At 35.7% G+C, this 15022-nt stretch overlaps 1 protein-coding gene across 3 annotated transcripts in view; it reads left to right on the top strand.

The window, feature by feature from the left end:
• Positions 1-15022, top strand: part of TRPC4 (transient receptor potential cation channel subfamily C member 4) — a 216182-nt gene that overhangs the window by 148063 nt on the left and 53097 nt on the right. For all 3 annotated transcript variants that reach the window (XM_021672834.2, XM_012469835.2, XM_012469833.3), the window contains exon 4: positions 10669-11005. In XM_021672834.2, the coding sequence (XP_021528509.1) occupies positions 10669-11005 (337 nt within the window). The remainder of the gene's footprint in view (positions 1-10668; positions 11006-15022) is intronic.

The raw sequence follows: 15022 nt of genomic DNA, 5'->3' as shown, positions 1-15022 counted from the left end.
CAAGAGTCGCTCTGGCGACCCGTGGGGCTCCTCCACTGGGAGTCTCCTTGTCCATGAGCAACAAATATTCGTCTGAAAGTGTGGCGTCCTCTCGTTCTCTGCGCTTTCACTGGGAGCTATGTGCCCGAGCTGCTAGTGATCAGCCATCTTGGATCTCTCTCCTAAAATTGCCTTTTATATATATAGCTGACTGCCTATGTGTAGGGTTCTCTCATTTCACAATGTTATTGATACTTTTCTCTTCCTTACTTCTTTTATTTATTGCCATTTATTATCAATCCTTGTGACATTATTCAAGAGTTGGAGAAAACAAATAGTTTGGAAGACAGAGATCTAAGGCCCCAATTCACCACTGTGATATTTCTTCAATGTTTCTAGAACATTAATTTGGGCTAACAATCATATTTAATAAAATGATGTTAAAAACAAAGTTATCTAAGTTTTAAAATTATTTATGAACTTGAAATATATTTGGAGCATTTGAAACATCAATTTTTTGTAAACTATAGTGTCAAAAACTAAATACTAGACAACCACTAGAAAATAAGTTACTATGGATGTTATGCTTTAAATTGTATCTGGCAAAAAGATATGCTAAAGTCCAAACCCCAAGTACCTGCCTCAGAAAGTGACTTTATTTGGAAATAGATAACTGCGCAAGAAATTATGAAGATGAGGTCATTCTGGAGTGGGACAGACTCTTAATGCAATATGACTGGTTATCTTATAAAAAGAGAAGATGATGTGAAATGAGACATATAGAAAGAATGCTGTGTGATGGCAGAGGCAGAGATTGGAATGACACCGCGTCAAGCCAAGGAATGGCTTGAATTCACAGTCATTTACCAGAAGGTTGCTAAAGGCAAGGAGAGATTCTACCCAGAATCTCAGAGAAAGCCTGTCACTGCCAACAGTCTGGTTTTGGAATTCACATTTTCAGAACTGGGAGAAAAAATATTATGTTGTTTTAAGCCACCTAATTTATAGTACTTTGTTATAACAGCCCTTAGGAACCATCAGAATGAACAAATAAAATTTAATAAAATCTCAGATACCATATGGACATATAGTTTATATATAAAACATTTCAATATCCACAATAATAGCAGTACCTTGGGTCAGAAAATAATCAGTGAAGGCCTTATTCATATGCAGATTCTTGGGGTTGCAGGTTGAATTCCTTTAAACTATTGATGGTTATAGGCCTAAGTTTTCAGTGACTAATTTCTTCATGTACAGTAGTTTGTTCCTTATTTTCAGGTCATCCTTTACCCTGCCTCGTGATTTGTCCTTACTTATTCGGATGTGCATTTTCTCAGGAAGCTAGCTTGAAGGCCACAGAGACCAGGATGGGAACAAGCAACACTTGCACATGTGGCAAATGGAAATGCTGGAAATGACAATGAGGGAGAGGAAATGATACATGCCTCATTTTTAGGAACATAACTTTGGCTGTTTAAAAAAAGAATGAAAGCTCATTATTCAATAATACTTGTAAAAAATAAAGGACCTAGATGAAAGAGATGGCAGAGGGGCTGGAGAGATAGATGGTGCAGCCAGGGAGGAACACCCCAAATGTTTGATCAGCCAGAATCAGTGACACTTAGATGAACCAATAAAGAATAAAAAATAAAATGATGCCAAAGAATAATTTCCATTCAACAGATACTTTACTCCTTATTCCTGTCTGCTTTGTGAAAATGATATCAAAGAGTGACAGAGTTACAGGGAACTATAACTCTTTTTGGCTCTCTTTCTCTTTTTTGGCTCTTTTATGTGTTGTTTTTGTGCAGTTACCCCTCTGTTGCCGTACAGGTTGGAGCAGATAGCACAAGCTGAGAGGTCAGTGACTGTGTGGCCTCTGCCGTTTCTGAAACATGTAACTTTTTCTCTGTCTATTGTAGACTAATTTCATTCCAGCCTCAATTAACAGATCATTTAAAACTGAGTATTATTATTTTTTTTTTTTAAGCCCAGAAAATTTGTCAACCAAGATAGTCTTCAGAGCTTTTGTCAGGGAGACAGAAAAGAGATTAGGGAGCATAAAAGGAAGTGATCATATTCTTTACCCTAAGGCTACAGTTTAAAAATTCTGCTGATAGGACTTAACACATTTAAAGTAAAATAATCCTTCATTTATATTATTGATATGTATAAATTAGATGGGTAGAGAAACAACCCCATTCTGTGATATCAACCTTTGATTCTGGAAAGAAGATATGAAATGAGTGTCCTATTTTATAAGGTCTTGAACGATTTAATTTTCTCTAAAACAACAGGTCTTGATAATATATTAAAAGGAATAGAGAAGGGAAACGCAGAGTGCTTACAATAATTTTATTTCATAAGAACAACTAACATTCATTCCCATCTGTCTCTTTTTTCCTTTCTGAACTCTTGTCCTACTGGAAGATAGTAGAGCGGGGCTTAGTCTTCAATAGGAGTCTCTCCAGGAGACTGATTAAAAGTGAAACACCCTTTCTGAACATGCCACTCCTCTGTGTGGAAAATGTCAGTGGCTCATTAGAGACTGGAGAACCAGCCTATTCAGAGAAGGCCAGGATCTGAGCCTTCTTCACTGCTTTCCATCCACCATTCTCATCTATTACCCACCTACATGATTCAAAGGTCAAATACTGGGTTTCTTCAATACTGTATAATTTTCTGCCTCCACACCTCTATTCATTTTTTAAGAAAGCATCTAGGTCACTACCTAGAAATAACCAGCATTTTTTCTTCTATTTTCCATAATAGTTTGGAACAATGTATATGTGCTCTGAGAAGGGTATTGGTGAATACAGGCAGACTTTATATGAAATTGCTACCCTTTGTGATTTTCAAAGAACAGACATTATTTATTGACTCAACCTTCCCATCACCTAAATTGGATTTTGTTTGCTTGCTGTTTTGTTTGCTAAGTTCAGTGTTGAGTTCATCACCCACACACACATGCTTTATTTCCTTTGCCTTTGTCGTTTTCAACTTTCCATTACTACCCACTCATCATCTCAGATCGGTTGCCAAACCAATTTTGAATTTAGTCTCAGGAATGCTTTAAGAAGTTTAATCTGCCTCTGTCTCACCAACATTATCATCATATGAAATTTAGTTATTGTCTTCCCTCCTGGTTATGTGACATCAAATGTGGTGCCCCAGTAATACGCATTTAGCTCTTCCTTGAATCCTGATCTGCAAATCTGCATTTAACATGTATATTTAAGAAAACACTTAGGTGATTTTATGACTGGGTAGGAGACTTTTGAAATTGACAGAGCCAGGGCACTTGTTGGCCAAGAGAGTCTGCAAAGAATAGACTCTGAAGTTTATCAATTACTCTTGTTGATTATTCTCAAGCTTTCTAGCCAATGTATTCTCAGATTTGATTAAATCTTTATTGATTATTTTGCCTTTTAACGAGGCTGAAAAAACTAATTTATTATCTTCTGAATGTAATTTCCTTGCGTAAATCTTTTAATTATTACTATTATTATGCTGAAAGTGAGTACATATTATATACTTGTATATATACATCTATAAGTGATTGCTTATGTATATGGACATATGTGTATATACCTATATCCTTGTGTGTGTAAACATCTGTGTATATGCAATAATGGTGATACCTAATATTTATTGAACATATGCTATGACCTAGGAACTCATATTTTTCATATATTAATTATTTAATTTTTCAATAACCCTGAGATAAGTATTTCTACTATCCCCATTTTACAAATGGGGAAAAAGGCATAACAAAAATTTAATAACTTATTAACACTCACAAAATCAGGAACCAGCAGATCCAAGATTCAAATCCCAATGGGGTTTTTCTAAGGCTTATGTGTTCTTAATCCCTACAATATCCAAATACATAATACAAAGCAAAATAGATTTTCCATATGTCTTTAGAGTCATGATGAAGGCATGTGGTGGTGCATAGGCTAAATATCTGTGAGAAACTTAGGTATTTTATTCCTTTTCTGTCCAGGATCTTCATCACCTACTCATGTTTCTCATGTCCACTGAATCCCAGTTTGTCTAATATTGGTTTAAGTCTCCTACTGGCATCCATCTTAATGGTGAATTCATCAGCTATCGTCCTCTGCCTGCCATTACATTGTGTTTGGCTTTTCCACCTGCACAAGAGTTCCGTGATTTGATGGGGATTATTGTTGATATTTTTGTGTTTATACCTGTAATTAGATATTGTACTAAACTACATCATAGAATATCTGCTTGATGTGTGACTTCTATGCGATTCCTTTAAAGGCATCTTTACTGAGTTAAATTTGCTTGTTGATAACCTTAATAAGAAAGTTGATTTTAAGTGAGAAAAGCAAAAAATAGGAAAACAGAAAACATTAGCAAGCACACGTATGTTAATTGTGGCACTGTTTACAATAGCAAAGACCTGGAACCAACCCAAATGCCCATCAATGATAGACTGAACAAAGAAAATGTGGCACATATACACCATGGAATACTATGCAGCCATAAAAAAAAATGAGTTCATGTCCTTTGCAGGGACATGGATGAATCTGGAAACCATCATTCTCAGCAAACTGACGCAAGAACAGAAAACCAAACACCGCATGTTCTCATTCATAGGTGGGTGTTGAACAATGAGAACACATGGACACAGGGAGGGTAACATCACACACCGGGGTCTGTTGGGGGCTGGGGGGCTAGAGGAGGTTTAGCGGGATGGGGAGGTTGGGGAGGGAAAACACTGAAAGAAATGCCTGATGTAGGTGATAGGGGGATGGAGGCAGCAAACCACCATGGCATGTGTGTACCTATGCAACAATCCTGCAAGATCTGCACGTGTACTTCAGAACTTAAAGTATAATAAAAAAAATTTGATCAAGAAAAAGAAAGAAAAACTAGAAGACAATCCCACATTATTCAAAAATCTTTCTGTAAGGCAGTGATTATTAAAAGTTGGTCCTTGCAGTCACCTTGAGAACTTGACAGAAATGCAGAGTTTAGGGCCTTACCTTGTACCTACTGAATCAGACATGGGGCTCATGTGTTTTATCAGCCTCTAGGTGATCCTGCTGCTTGCTCAATTTTGAGAACCACCACTGTATGGCTCATCCCTGTCACTCAATAACTCATGCACATTCACATACATACACATATACACATAAAGAGATTCCCAGGGTTTCAGCATCAGCTGTATATTGCTAACTTTATAGACATTGGAATATATATTTACACTGAATTAAAACTACTCTTTGAATATTTATCAGATACAATGGGGCTATAGATAATTTTATTAGACATCAAATCCTTTAAGCCAGTGTTTATCAAGTTTTAACATTCATAGGAATCATGCTATGCAGATTTTTATTCAGCAGATTTGAAGTGGGGCCTGATACTCTCCATCTCTAACAGCCTTCCTGTTGATTTCAATGTTACTGGTCTCAGCCCACAATTCAAGTTGCAACAATTTAGACTCAAGCATGTCCTCAACAAACACTTTCATCCATATCCCAAAATATGGCCACAGTTTTCCTTTACATTTCATCTTTAGTATATCTACAATTGGTTATAACCTTCTAGCACAAGTGATTTCTCATCTGAGCATACTTATCTCTATCCCCATGTTTTTAACATGAAATTCTTTTAATCTAACATAAAACACATTCATTTACGAAGTTGTGACTGAGGAAATCTATCTGTTATTTCAGGCTTAACCAACCAATTCCACTTCCTTTCTTAAATTTTCAGTTTATTTCATGTTGGACATACTCTTATATACCTTATACCTCTTTTTTAACAAGTTATATAATACTCTGTATAAAATTATTCAGTTACATAATTAGTCCCAATGTATTTTGAGTTCCCAGAAGACAAATTTATGTGGTTCTTACAGATCCTGGCATTCCCCGCACTTATCTAGCCAATGTCTGACTCGCAGATGATGCTGAATGCTATTGGCTTAATTAACGTTTCACCTGGAAAGGCGTTTTGATTAGTGAAGTAGGTGGGTCTGATTAATCATGTGATATGAATATACTCAGAGGGACCAGAAAAATCTTTTAATGAGGAAAATGACCAAAGGTATCGCCAGGAAGCAGGGAGAGACGGAGACATTTAAAAGCCATTGGTGGCCATGAGGGAATTAAGGGATGAAGTAAAAGATTTAAAAAAAAAAAGGTTTTTCAGCTATGAACAAAATTAATTCTCTGAAGGTCTTCTGCCTGTAAATAATCCTTAGACCCTGCTATCAACATTGTAAAATTAGTTTTTGAAAAGCATTTCTGGGCAGAGGAAATAACTCTCCCCAATACAGATTATTTTTGAATTGCTAAAGAATAAACAGTAGTACCCAGAGCACACTGATATGTATATGAATTTGTGGTCCTTTTAGAGGAAAGGACGTACATTGCCCTTATGTACATCAACCCAAAGTTTCAACTCTCTTTATAATCAGCTGGCAGTCAATTGAGACTCTCATGTGACTCTCTGACAGAGTCGAGATAGATAAAGTAGCCAGGATGATTGTCCCAGAATTTGGATTTTCCTCCTATAGAGAATGACTGCAGTCTGAACTTTGGATACAATCTTTTAAACTCGAAAAATATGTTCAAAAACTGAAAAGATGAAGAAAGTACAAATACTAAGTAAATCTGTTTCACAGTTTTATTATTTGATTTGTTTTATATATTTTAAATGATTTTCTGTTTACTTTGTTTATATACAATTAATATTTTAGTTCACTTTCCTAGATAGTTGATATGGTTTGGCTGTGTCCTCACCCAAATCTCATCTTGAATTGTAGCTCCCATAATTCCCACATTGTTATGGGAGAGACCTGGTGGGAGATAATTGAATCATGGGGGCAGATCTTTCCCATGCTGTTCTCATGACAGTGAATAAGTCTCATGAGATCTGATGGTTTTAAAAAGGGGAGTTTCCCTGCACAAGCTCTCTTCTCTTGTCTGCTCATATGAGACATGCTTCTTACCTACCACCATGATTGTGAGGCTTCCCCAGTCACATAAGACCGTGAGTCCATTAAACCTCTTCTGTAAATTGCCGAGTTTCAGGTATGTCTTTATCAGTGGTGTGAAAACCAACTAATACAATGTAGCGCAGTTTCTTGTTTATTTGGTTTTGTTCTGTTTTTATATATTTTCCAGCTTTATCCTCCTTTTTGTCGTCCTTTTCTTTGTTGCCAATATGGTTTGGAATTTTCATATTTCAAGTAGTTACTTTTAAATCATTGATACTGGATCTCTCTTATTCTATTTGTAAAAATGAGATTAGATTCAATAGTTTTCACAGTGTCTTCAATATTTGGAATCTCATGACTCAGTGATTCTATAAATAATAATGAGATCAGACTTTTCAAACTTTTTAAAGGTTATTGAAAGAGAGAGATGGGAAATCTTTAAAATTGTTTTCACAACATCTTTTATAAGTGCATAGCACAAATGTGAATTTGAAAGTTTTAGTGTTTTAATATGAATTTTAATGGGATGGCAGGAGTTGTGCTGGAATTGGCCAACAACTCTAGAGAAAGAAGGGGCTGTAATGAATTGTGTCTAAAAACAAACCTCGCTTCTCCCAGTACTGGAATGGTGCAGAAGATGGTAGTTCCTCCTATGACTCATGGTGCAGTAGAAAGATGGAGTAGAGGAGGCGGGAGCTGTAGGCTCCCAGCACGCTGCAGGCAATGTGATGGTCTATCTGGAGAGGGCATTGCTGGAATGGAGTCCTGGCCACTGTCAAAGAAACAGGTGGCCCCTCTCTAAGGGTGTCCTTCAGAGGGGATTGAAGTAAAGCTGAACTTTACTCCAAGTAATCCAGGTAAATAGAGAGGGAGGCAGACAGAGAGAAAAAGACACGGAGAGGAAGGGAGGGAGGGTAGGAGGAAGGAAGGTAGGAAAGAAAGGAAGAAGTGTGGGAAGGAGGGAGGGAGGGACTAAGAGGTAAGAGGTAATTGAACTGATTTAATCTATGTTAGCAATTAAAGACTGAAAAATCCTGTAATACAAAATTTTACTTATTTCAATCCTTAATTTGATAACTGATTTAACCACTAAACCCATTTTTGCATGGAAAATCTATTAATTACTGGGATGCAATTTAGGAACTGCTGGTGTAGACAAGTAAAGAACATGTTTAGTAGAAAGGAGACATGAAATTACCCAGAGAATCTGTAAATTTACAGTGATTCTCAGGATACTTTTTGGGTTATTTCAATCCCATGATTGGAGCAAACACATAGCCAAATAACATCCACATTTGGGGAAACCTCGTGTTTTACACACACTCCCTCCTCCTCTTCTTAGTTTTCTCCCTATTTTTCACTTCTGCAAAAACCTCCCTGTGTCTCTGTTTAATGTAAAATTAGGTACACTGTTCATTTACTAAGCACAGGTATATACTTTCAGTAACTAAAGAGAAAAAGTACTTTTAAGAAAAAAAATTAACAAAAAATTATAGCTAACCTAGCACTTGGTATTCCATAAGGATTAGATTACTTGCTTCTTTTAGGTAATTTTACGGAGTATATATGTGTGTATTCAGTGGCAGAAATATTAATTCAAACAAACCTTAAAATCTCCTAAGAAAGTTCTTTGTGTGATTGTCCTCAGGTGACCCATGCTGTAGTGAGATTTTGACCAGGAAGGACAGAGTTTGAATACGAGACCTCACTTAGACTGTAGTGAACAGAGTACATACCTTTCTTTTCATCTTTCTGCATGTACAGAATGAGTTACTTAGTCCCTTATAGTGTTTTCTCAGTGTGTGAATACTGATAAGATGATAGCACTTGCTTGTTATATCTTGCATTTTCCGTAGGTTTCCTTAACTCTCTTTTATCAAGACTTTTCAGCTGTCCTAAAGTCTAATACTATTAAAAAATATTTTATTCCCTGGGGAATAAAAAAAAGAAGATGGTAAACTATGATTTCTTTATCAAATGCTGATGAGAGGTATTATACGGGGAAAAATAAAACTCTTTCAAATACCTGGCTTTGTCTGAAATAAAATTTAGCTTGACTGTTTATGGAGCCTAAAATTTCCTTAAAAAAGTGACATACAAGATAGTGAAGAGAGCCCTCCCTGCTCCAGCCTTAAAGCCATGCTATTTTATTTGGTTTTATCTGTATTTACTGAACCCGTTATTATAAACTTAATTCAATTTGTTTGCATGTTTATTTGTCCACTGTATACATTGATGAGTAGATATATAAGACAAGATGAAGAGAAACAGTTGCATGAGAAACCATTGTTCATCTAATCCAAATGGCTGAACACCTCAACTGTTAAATTACTCTTTGAATATCACCCTTTCTCTTTTTTCATCCCCCAAACAAAGCATCCTTTCTGCATATCCGGAGATTGCTTGCTTGCTGACTATCAGAAAAGAGAAAAGAAAAAGTCTTGCCAAGAGGAGAGTCATATAGTTTAGAACTAAAGAAGAAAAATGGGAAATGTGGAGTTGGGTGGGGAGCCCTGTGAAAGGAACAAGCACTACGTTTGCTTTTAGAGTAAGCCTATTTCATGATGCCAACAGAACTTTCCCAAGTCTCTTCCAAGGAACTTACGCTCTTCCTTCAATCAGAACTGACCTTGGGGCATCTTTTAATCCCACTGTGCACTTTCTCACCAGGTTTGCTCTTGTTCTCCCATGGTATCTTGCCATGGACTGCCTTCATCTTCTCTTTCTACTTGTACAAATATGCCCAGGTGGAAGCATTCTTGGAATGTTCCATTTGAAAGATAAAATTTTCTCTTAATTCATATATTGCTTAACTGTCAATCCTAATGGGAAAGGTTGAGAAACAAAGTCTGAGAAATACTGAGAAAAAAAAAAAAAAGAATACTAAGAAAAAAATAAAGAAATATGGAAAAAAAGGAAAATCCTGGACCAGATAGTCAAACATCTCATAATTTGCTAGATATGTAACCTCCCTAACATACAGTAAGTAGTGTCCATGCTACATCTCAAAGATGTTGTCAGGATAGAATGATGTCATGTCTGTGAAATGTTTCATATAAGGTAATTAGGTATACTTAGGTAAGGTGTTTGTATTGTTTATACCGAATTAAGCTATGATGATTAACATTCTGGTGAATATTATATTCTTTCATCTGTTTTTCATATTGCCTCAACCCAATTAACAGTATATTTAGCTTGTAAGCCATAAAGAAAAGTCTGTTTGCTTTCCCTGATAATGAAAGTAATAAATATTTATTATAGAAAACTATTAAAAGTACACACAAATATAAAAATAAAAATTAAGTGTAATGTTGTAACCAAGAAATAACCACTATATCCAAAAAAAGCCATATTTACATATGCTTATATGTGTGTATATAGGTATATATCTTTGTAAACTGCTTTATTCACTTATCAGCATATCTTTTGCATATTCCTATTCCCCAGTTCTATTTTTGCTTCCTCAAGTGCAGCCATAGTATTTTGACTTAAGTTGTGTCTCACTAAGCATGTAATACTGTGCCTTGGGTAGAATAAGTATTCAATACGTTGGCTTTATTTACTTAAAGGCTTTTGATTGTTTAAATGTAAAATTATGTGAAACAGAACTTCTGTCTTCAAAGATCACAATTGTGTTCTTACTGACGAATTGAAGCCGTTCCACGTAACTGTGACTTACTTTTCTTTTTCCTTTCCCTTCTGTTTAGTTTGTTGCCCAGCCCAACTGTCAACAACTGCTGGCATCTCGCTGGTACGATGAGTTTCCAGGCTGGAGAAGAAGACACTGGGCAGTGAAGATGGTGACATGTTTCATAATAGGACTTCTTTTTCCCGTCTTCTCTGTGTGCTACCTGATAGCTCCCAAAAGCCCACTTGGACTGTTCATCAGAAAGCCATTTATCAAGTTTATCTGCCACACAGCCTCCTATTTGACTTTTTTGTTCCTGCTGCTGCTTGCCTCTCAGCACATCGACAGGTCAGACTTGAACAGGCAAGGTCCACCACCAACCATCGTCGAGTGGATGATATTACCGTGGGTCCTGGGTAAATGTGTTACTATAGAAAATATAATAAAAACATGTTACTGCCATGGAATCTTGCTGCTCAGAAAATATTCTTAATGTTTGGGACCTAGAAATGTTTAGAACAGGTTCTGACTATTGTAGCTCCAGGAACCTAACCCCCAAAGCTAAACAACCATTTTACAAGCTGCAGTGGACCTGCTTACAGATGCAACTTAAGAAATGTAACCTTAAGTTTTAGAAATACAGATTTTAAGGACTTTATATTCCATAAATGACCCTTTGAGCTTTTTGTTTGTTTGTCTATTAAAACTTTTCAACTATCTCATTGACCCTATGTAAATAATCATTCATATTAATATTCCTAATAGATAAGTCTTCTAAAAGCACATACAGATTACTCTGAAGAATTAGTGATTCTATACATAGAGTAACTGCAACCTTTTAAAAAAATCAATCCATTCAAATTTATCTTTGAAATCTATATTAATTTAAAATAATAGGAAATTAAATAATAGGACATCTTCCACTCTTTTTGTTTTTGTCATAAAAGTTGTGTTGGGTCTGAAGCAAATCACATAAAGAAGAAAACCTTAAAGTAGCTAGTGAAAACCTTGTTTTCTTTTCTCCTTGTTATAGTCATGGTTAAAATTTACATTTTAATTATCCTTTGCTCTATCATACTATGGCTTGCTGAGAAATCACATTTTCTCAATTTAGCTCACCATTTTAAACCTCTCTGCTATCATATCCATCTCATCATTTGGCTATTAGAAAATATGTGACAAATTTCATGATCCAAAATCTCAGAATATCAGTTTGGGTTAACTCTCAAAACTGCTGGAGAGACTAAAATGACATCAAGGCAGAAAAAAAAAAAAAAAAGACAGCCTATTTGAGATAGATAGGGTTTTCAGTTTTAAAAATTATAAAAACCATACTTTAAGTATTGTCAATAAGAAAAGTTAATAGGGACCAGATTTGATGTTTTACATATATAACTGAACAAAATCCTTAGGTGAACTTTAAAATAGAGTAGGTTCTCATTAATCTGAAGTGCATAAAGTATGATTGTGTTTAAATTGGAAAAAAAGGCTCAGGCCAGGCAGGTCAAAGTGGCTCATGCCTGTAATCCCAGCACTCTTTGGGAGGCCAAAGCAGGTGGATCGCTTGAGATCAGGAGTTTGAGTAGTACCCGTCTCTACTAAAAATACAAAAATTAGATGAACATGGTGGCCATAGCCTGTAATCCCAACTACCTGAGATGCTGAGGCAGGAGAATAGCTTGAACCTGGGAGGCAGAGGTTGCAGTGAACCAAGATTGCACCACTGCACTCCAGCCTGAGCGACAAAGTGAGACTCTCTCTCTCAAAAAAAAAAAAAAAAAAAAAAAAAGCTCACATAATCTGTAAGTATCCTAAGTGTCCTTTGGAATAAAATAATTATGACATTGCAGTTGGTATTAAGGATAAAATAACCCTGCCTGTTTCACATAAATTAAATATAGCTCATTAAGAATGTTTTTAAGGGAGTTTTCTTCTTAGAAAATGTATTTGGAACAATTCTTACAGAAGAGTTTAGGACGTTACATTTTCAATTACGGATAAGTTATATTAAATGTCTAAAAATTCTAGTGTCTCAAATAAAACGCAGAACATTTCATTTTAAAAAATACTATAGATACAATAAAATGTAAGCAGATAAGAGTATTCCTAATCTCTCCTTGATACCACCAATGAAAATGTGTCAAGTACTTTTCAGGCAGAATGCACAGTGAAGGCTGATAGTGATACAAAGGTAAGGCAACAAACAAAGCCCTTCTGCTAATGAAGCTTAAATTTCACTGGAATAAATGGATAATAAACAAATAGATTTGTGATATAATGTCATAAAATGGTAAATAATATTTAAAAAATAGGAGGTCCAAACTTCTAATAGCTTGTCCAGTGAAAATAGTCATTGGCTACCTGCTACATACCAAGCTTCTAACAGAATATTCCATGAATGTTGGCTGGAAGAAACTGCACCCAACCACAGCTAAATGATTAAGTGAAGTATAGATTGAATTGTGAGTATGATAATTCCAGCTGAGAAAAAAATATCTGCTATAGGCAGCATTTTCTCAACATTTCCTGACTGTAGGGAGTTAACTTTACTGAGAATTACAGAATGAAAAGAGATTTCCTAGAATTAAAAAAAAAAAATGCATGCAAATGATCATCTTGCTTAGATAACAGGCATGAGGAAAAAATGTTTATTTATCAAAGAGATCTGTCAGTTACATTGTTCACCAAAGTCTAGTGAATTGTGAGTGCCTTGCATCTGAGACTGAGTTCTCAGTGCCGTGCTAGATTCATGATTATAAGGGGTGTGTGCTATGCTGTTGGGCTGTTCTGCAAAAGGCATTGGGCTTAAATCCATGCCCAGGTTCTACCACTAGGAGACTATTAAATTATGGGTGGTCACAAGCTTTCAGGATTTTCAGTGTCTTTGTGTACAAAATGAAAGATTTAGAGTAAATGACAACTAAAGTCCCCCTGAATCCCATCATCCTGTCTGCTAAGCTACCATTATTAAGGCAGAGAAAATTGATCTTTTTTGGGAAGGGATGGTGTTGAGGGGGAGAGCCAGGCTAAAGACATCAGGGTAAGAATGCTTCATTCTTTTACCAAAAGTGTGATATATATAAAAAAGCATGATCTGATTTGATGACTAGATTAATGAATCCTCTATATTCTTTTGCCCTGTCCTGCTGGCTGATAAAGTAAGTGGCCATGAGTCCCTTAGCAGAACACTTCAAAGTTCATTGTTTGTAAGGTTCTAGATTTATAATATCAAGATTGAATAACTTATAAAAATCATGTGGCCTATAAGTGTGTCCCCCATCATATTAATTGTTCCAGTGGTAGACTGGAACTCTGTTTATGGTTTTTTTCTTAAGTCTTCTTGAACTGACTTAGATTTTCAAACCACGTCACCTCTGTGAGCTACTTGTACAAAATAATACTTATACATTTGTACTAAATTTCCTTTTCTTCCATTTTCAAAAGATCTTCCTCACATTCATAATACTTTGATGTATGAGAAATGCTCACTTTAATACTTCTCATTTGTTTATCCTAGCAAAACACTTTTGACTTCTTTGTTTTATATATTTATATCACAAATGTTCACGTTTATCTAAGTAGGAAAGTTCTCTAACTTTAAAGCCTAACCTTTCAAACCAATTTCTTTTTTTCCTAAGTATGGTTTTGCTTGGGAATTTCTGTTATTTTATATACCTTGCAATGTTTCAGCAATAGGAACTGTATTCAGCTTCAGAGAACCAGTTACCTTGTGTTTCAGTACAATGGCAGAATAAGGTTTCTATGTTATTTCAGTATCTTTCTTGTTGAAGTTCAACATTGTTGACTATTTCAATCTATTGTGTTTTATATCTTTAGAAAGCAGTTCATAATGGCTCTTCTCTCCCTCTGCCATGGTGTCAGTGATAAGTTGGAACTCACCACCCAACAAAGGTTTTAGAATTATTTTTACTTCAGACTTGCTTGTATTGAAGGTTATCGACCTTTCCTTTCTCTCATCAAACAGCCTCAAGAGATCTTCTTGCACATATTTGCTGTCAGGATGAACTTTACTATATAAGAAAGAACGTCCAAAAGCTTTACAGGGTCCAAACTTATGATGCTGGTCATTGTGATACAGTAACTAATAGAGGAAACTAATCATGGATAATTCTGCTAGAACTCTCAATGGATGAGTAAATTCCATATAGATAGACACCAATATCCTTCTCAGACTGTCAAATTACCCACTTAAACTAGAGTAAAAAGTAAAACAGTTGTTTGATCAAGCATTCATATGGGTCTGATAAGAGAGCTACACTTTGCAGGTGTCTGGAGAGAAAGCTTCATTGGAAAGCCTGAATGACGGATTAGAAAGAGCCCGAGGCTAGAAGATCAGAGACTTGGGTACTTTTATGTTCTTCTGTTCCATGACTCTGAGGCTCTTAACTTATTCAGGGTTTGATTATTAATAT

Source organism: Aotus nancymaae, unplaced genomic scaffold (genome assembly GCF_030222135.1).
Source record: "Aotus nancymaae isolate 86718 unplaced genomic scaffold, 86718_ANA_hifiasm-v0.15.2.pri h1tg000043l, whole genome shotgun sequence".
Taxonomy (NCBI): Eukaryota; Metazoa; Chordata; class Mammalia; order Primates; family Aotidae; genus Aotus; species Aotus nancymaae.
Note: the sequence above shows the minus strand (reverse complement) of the source record. Positions and strands in the feature narration are given on the sequence as shown.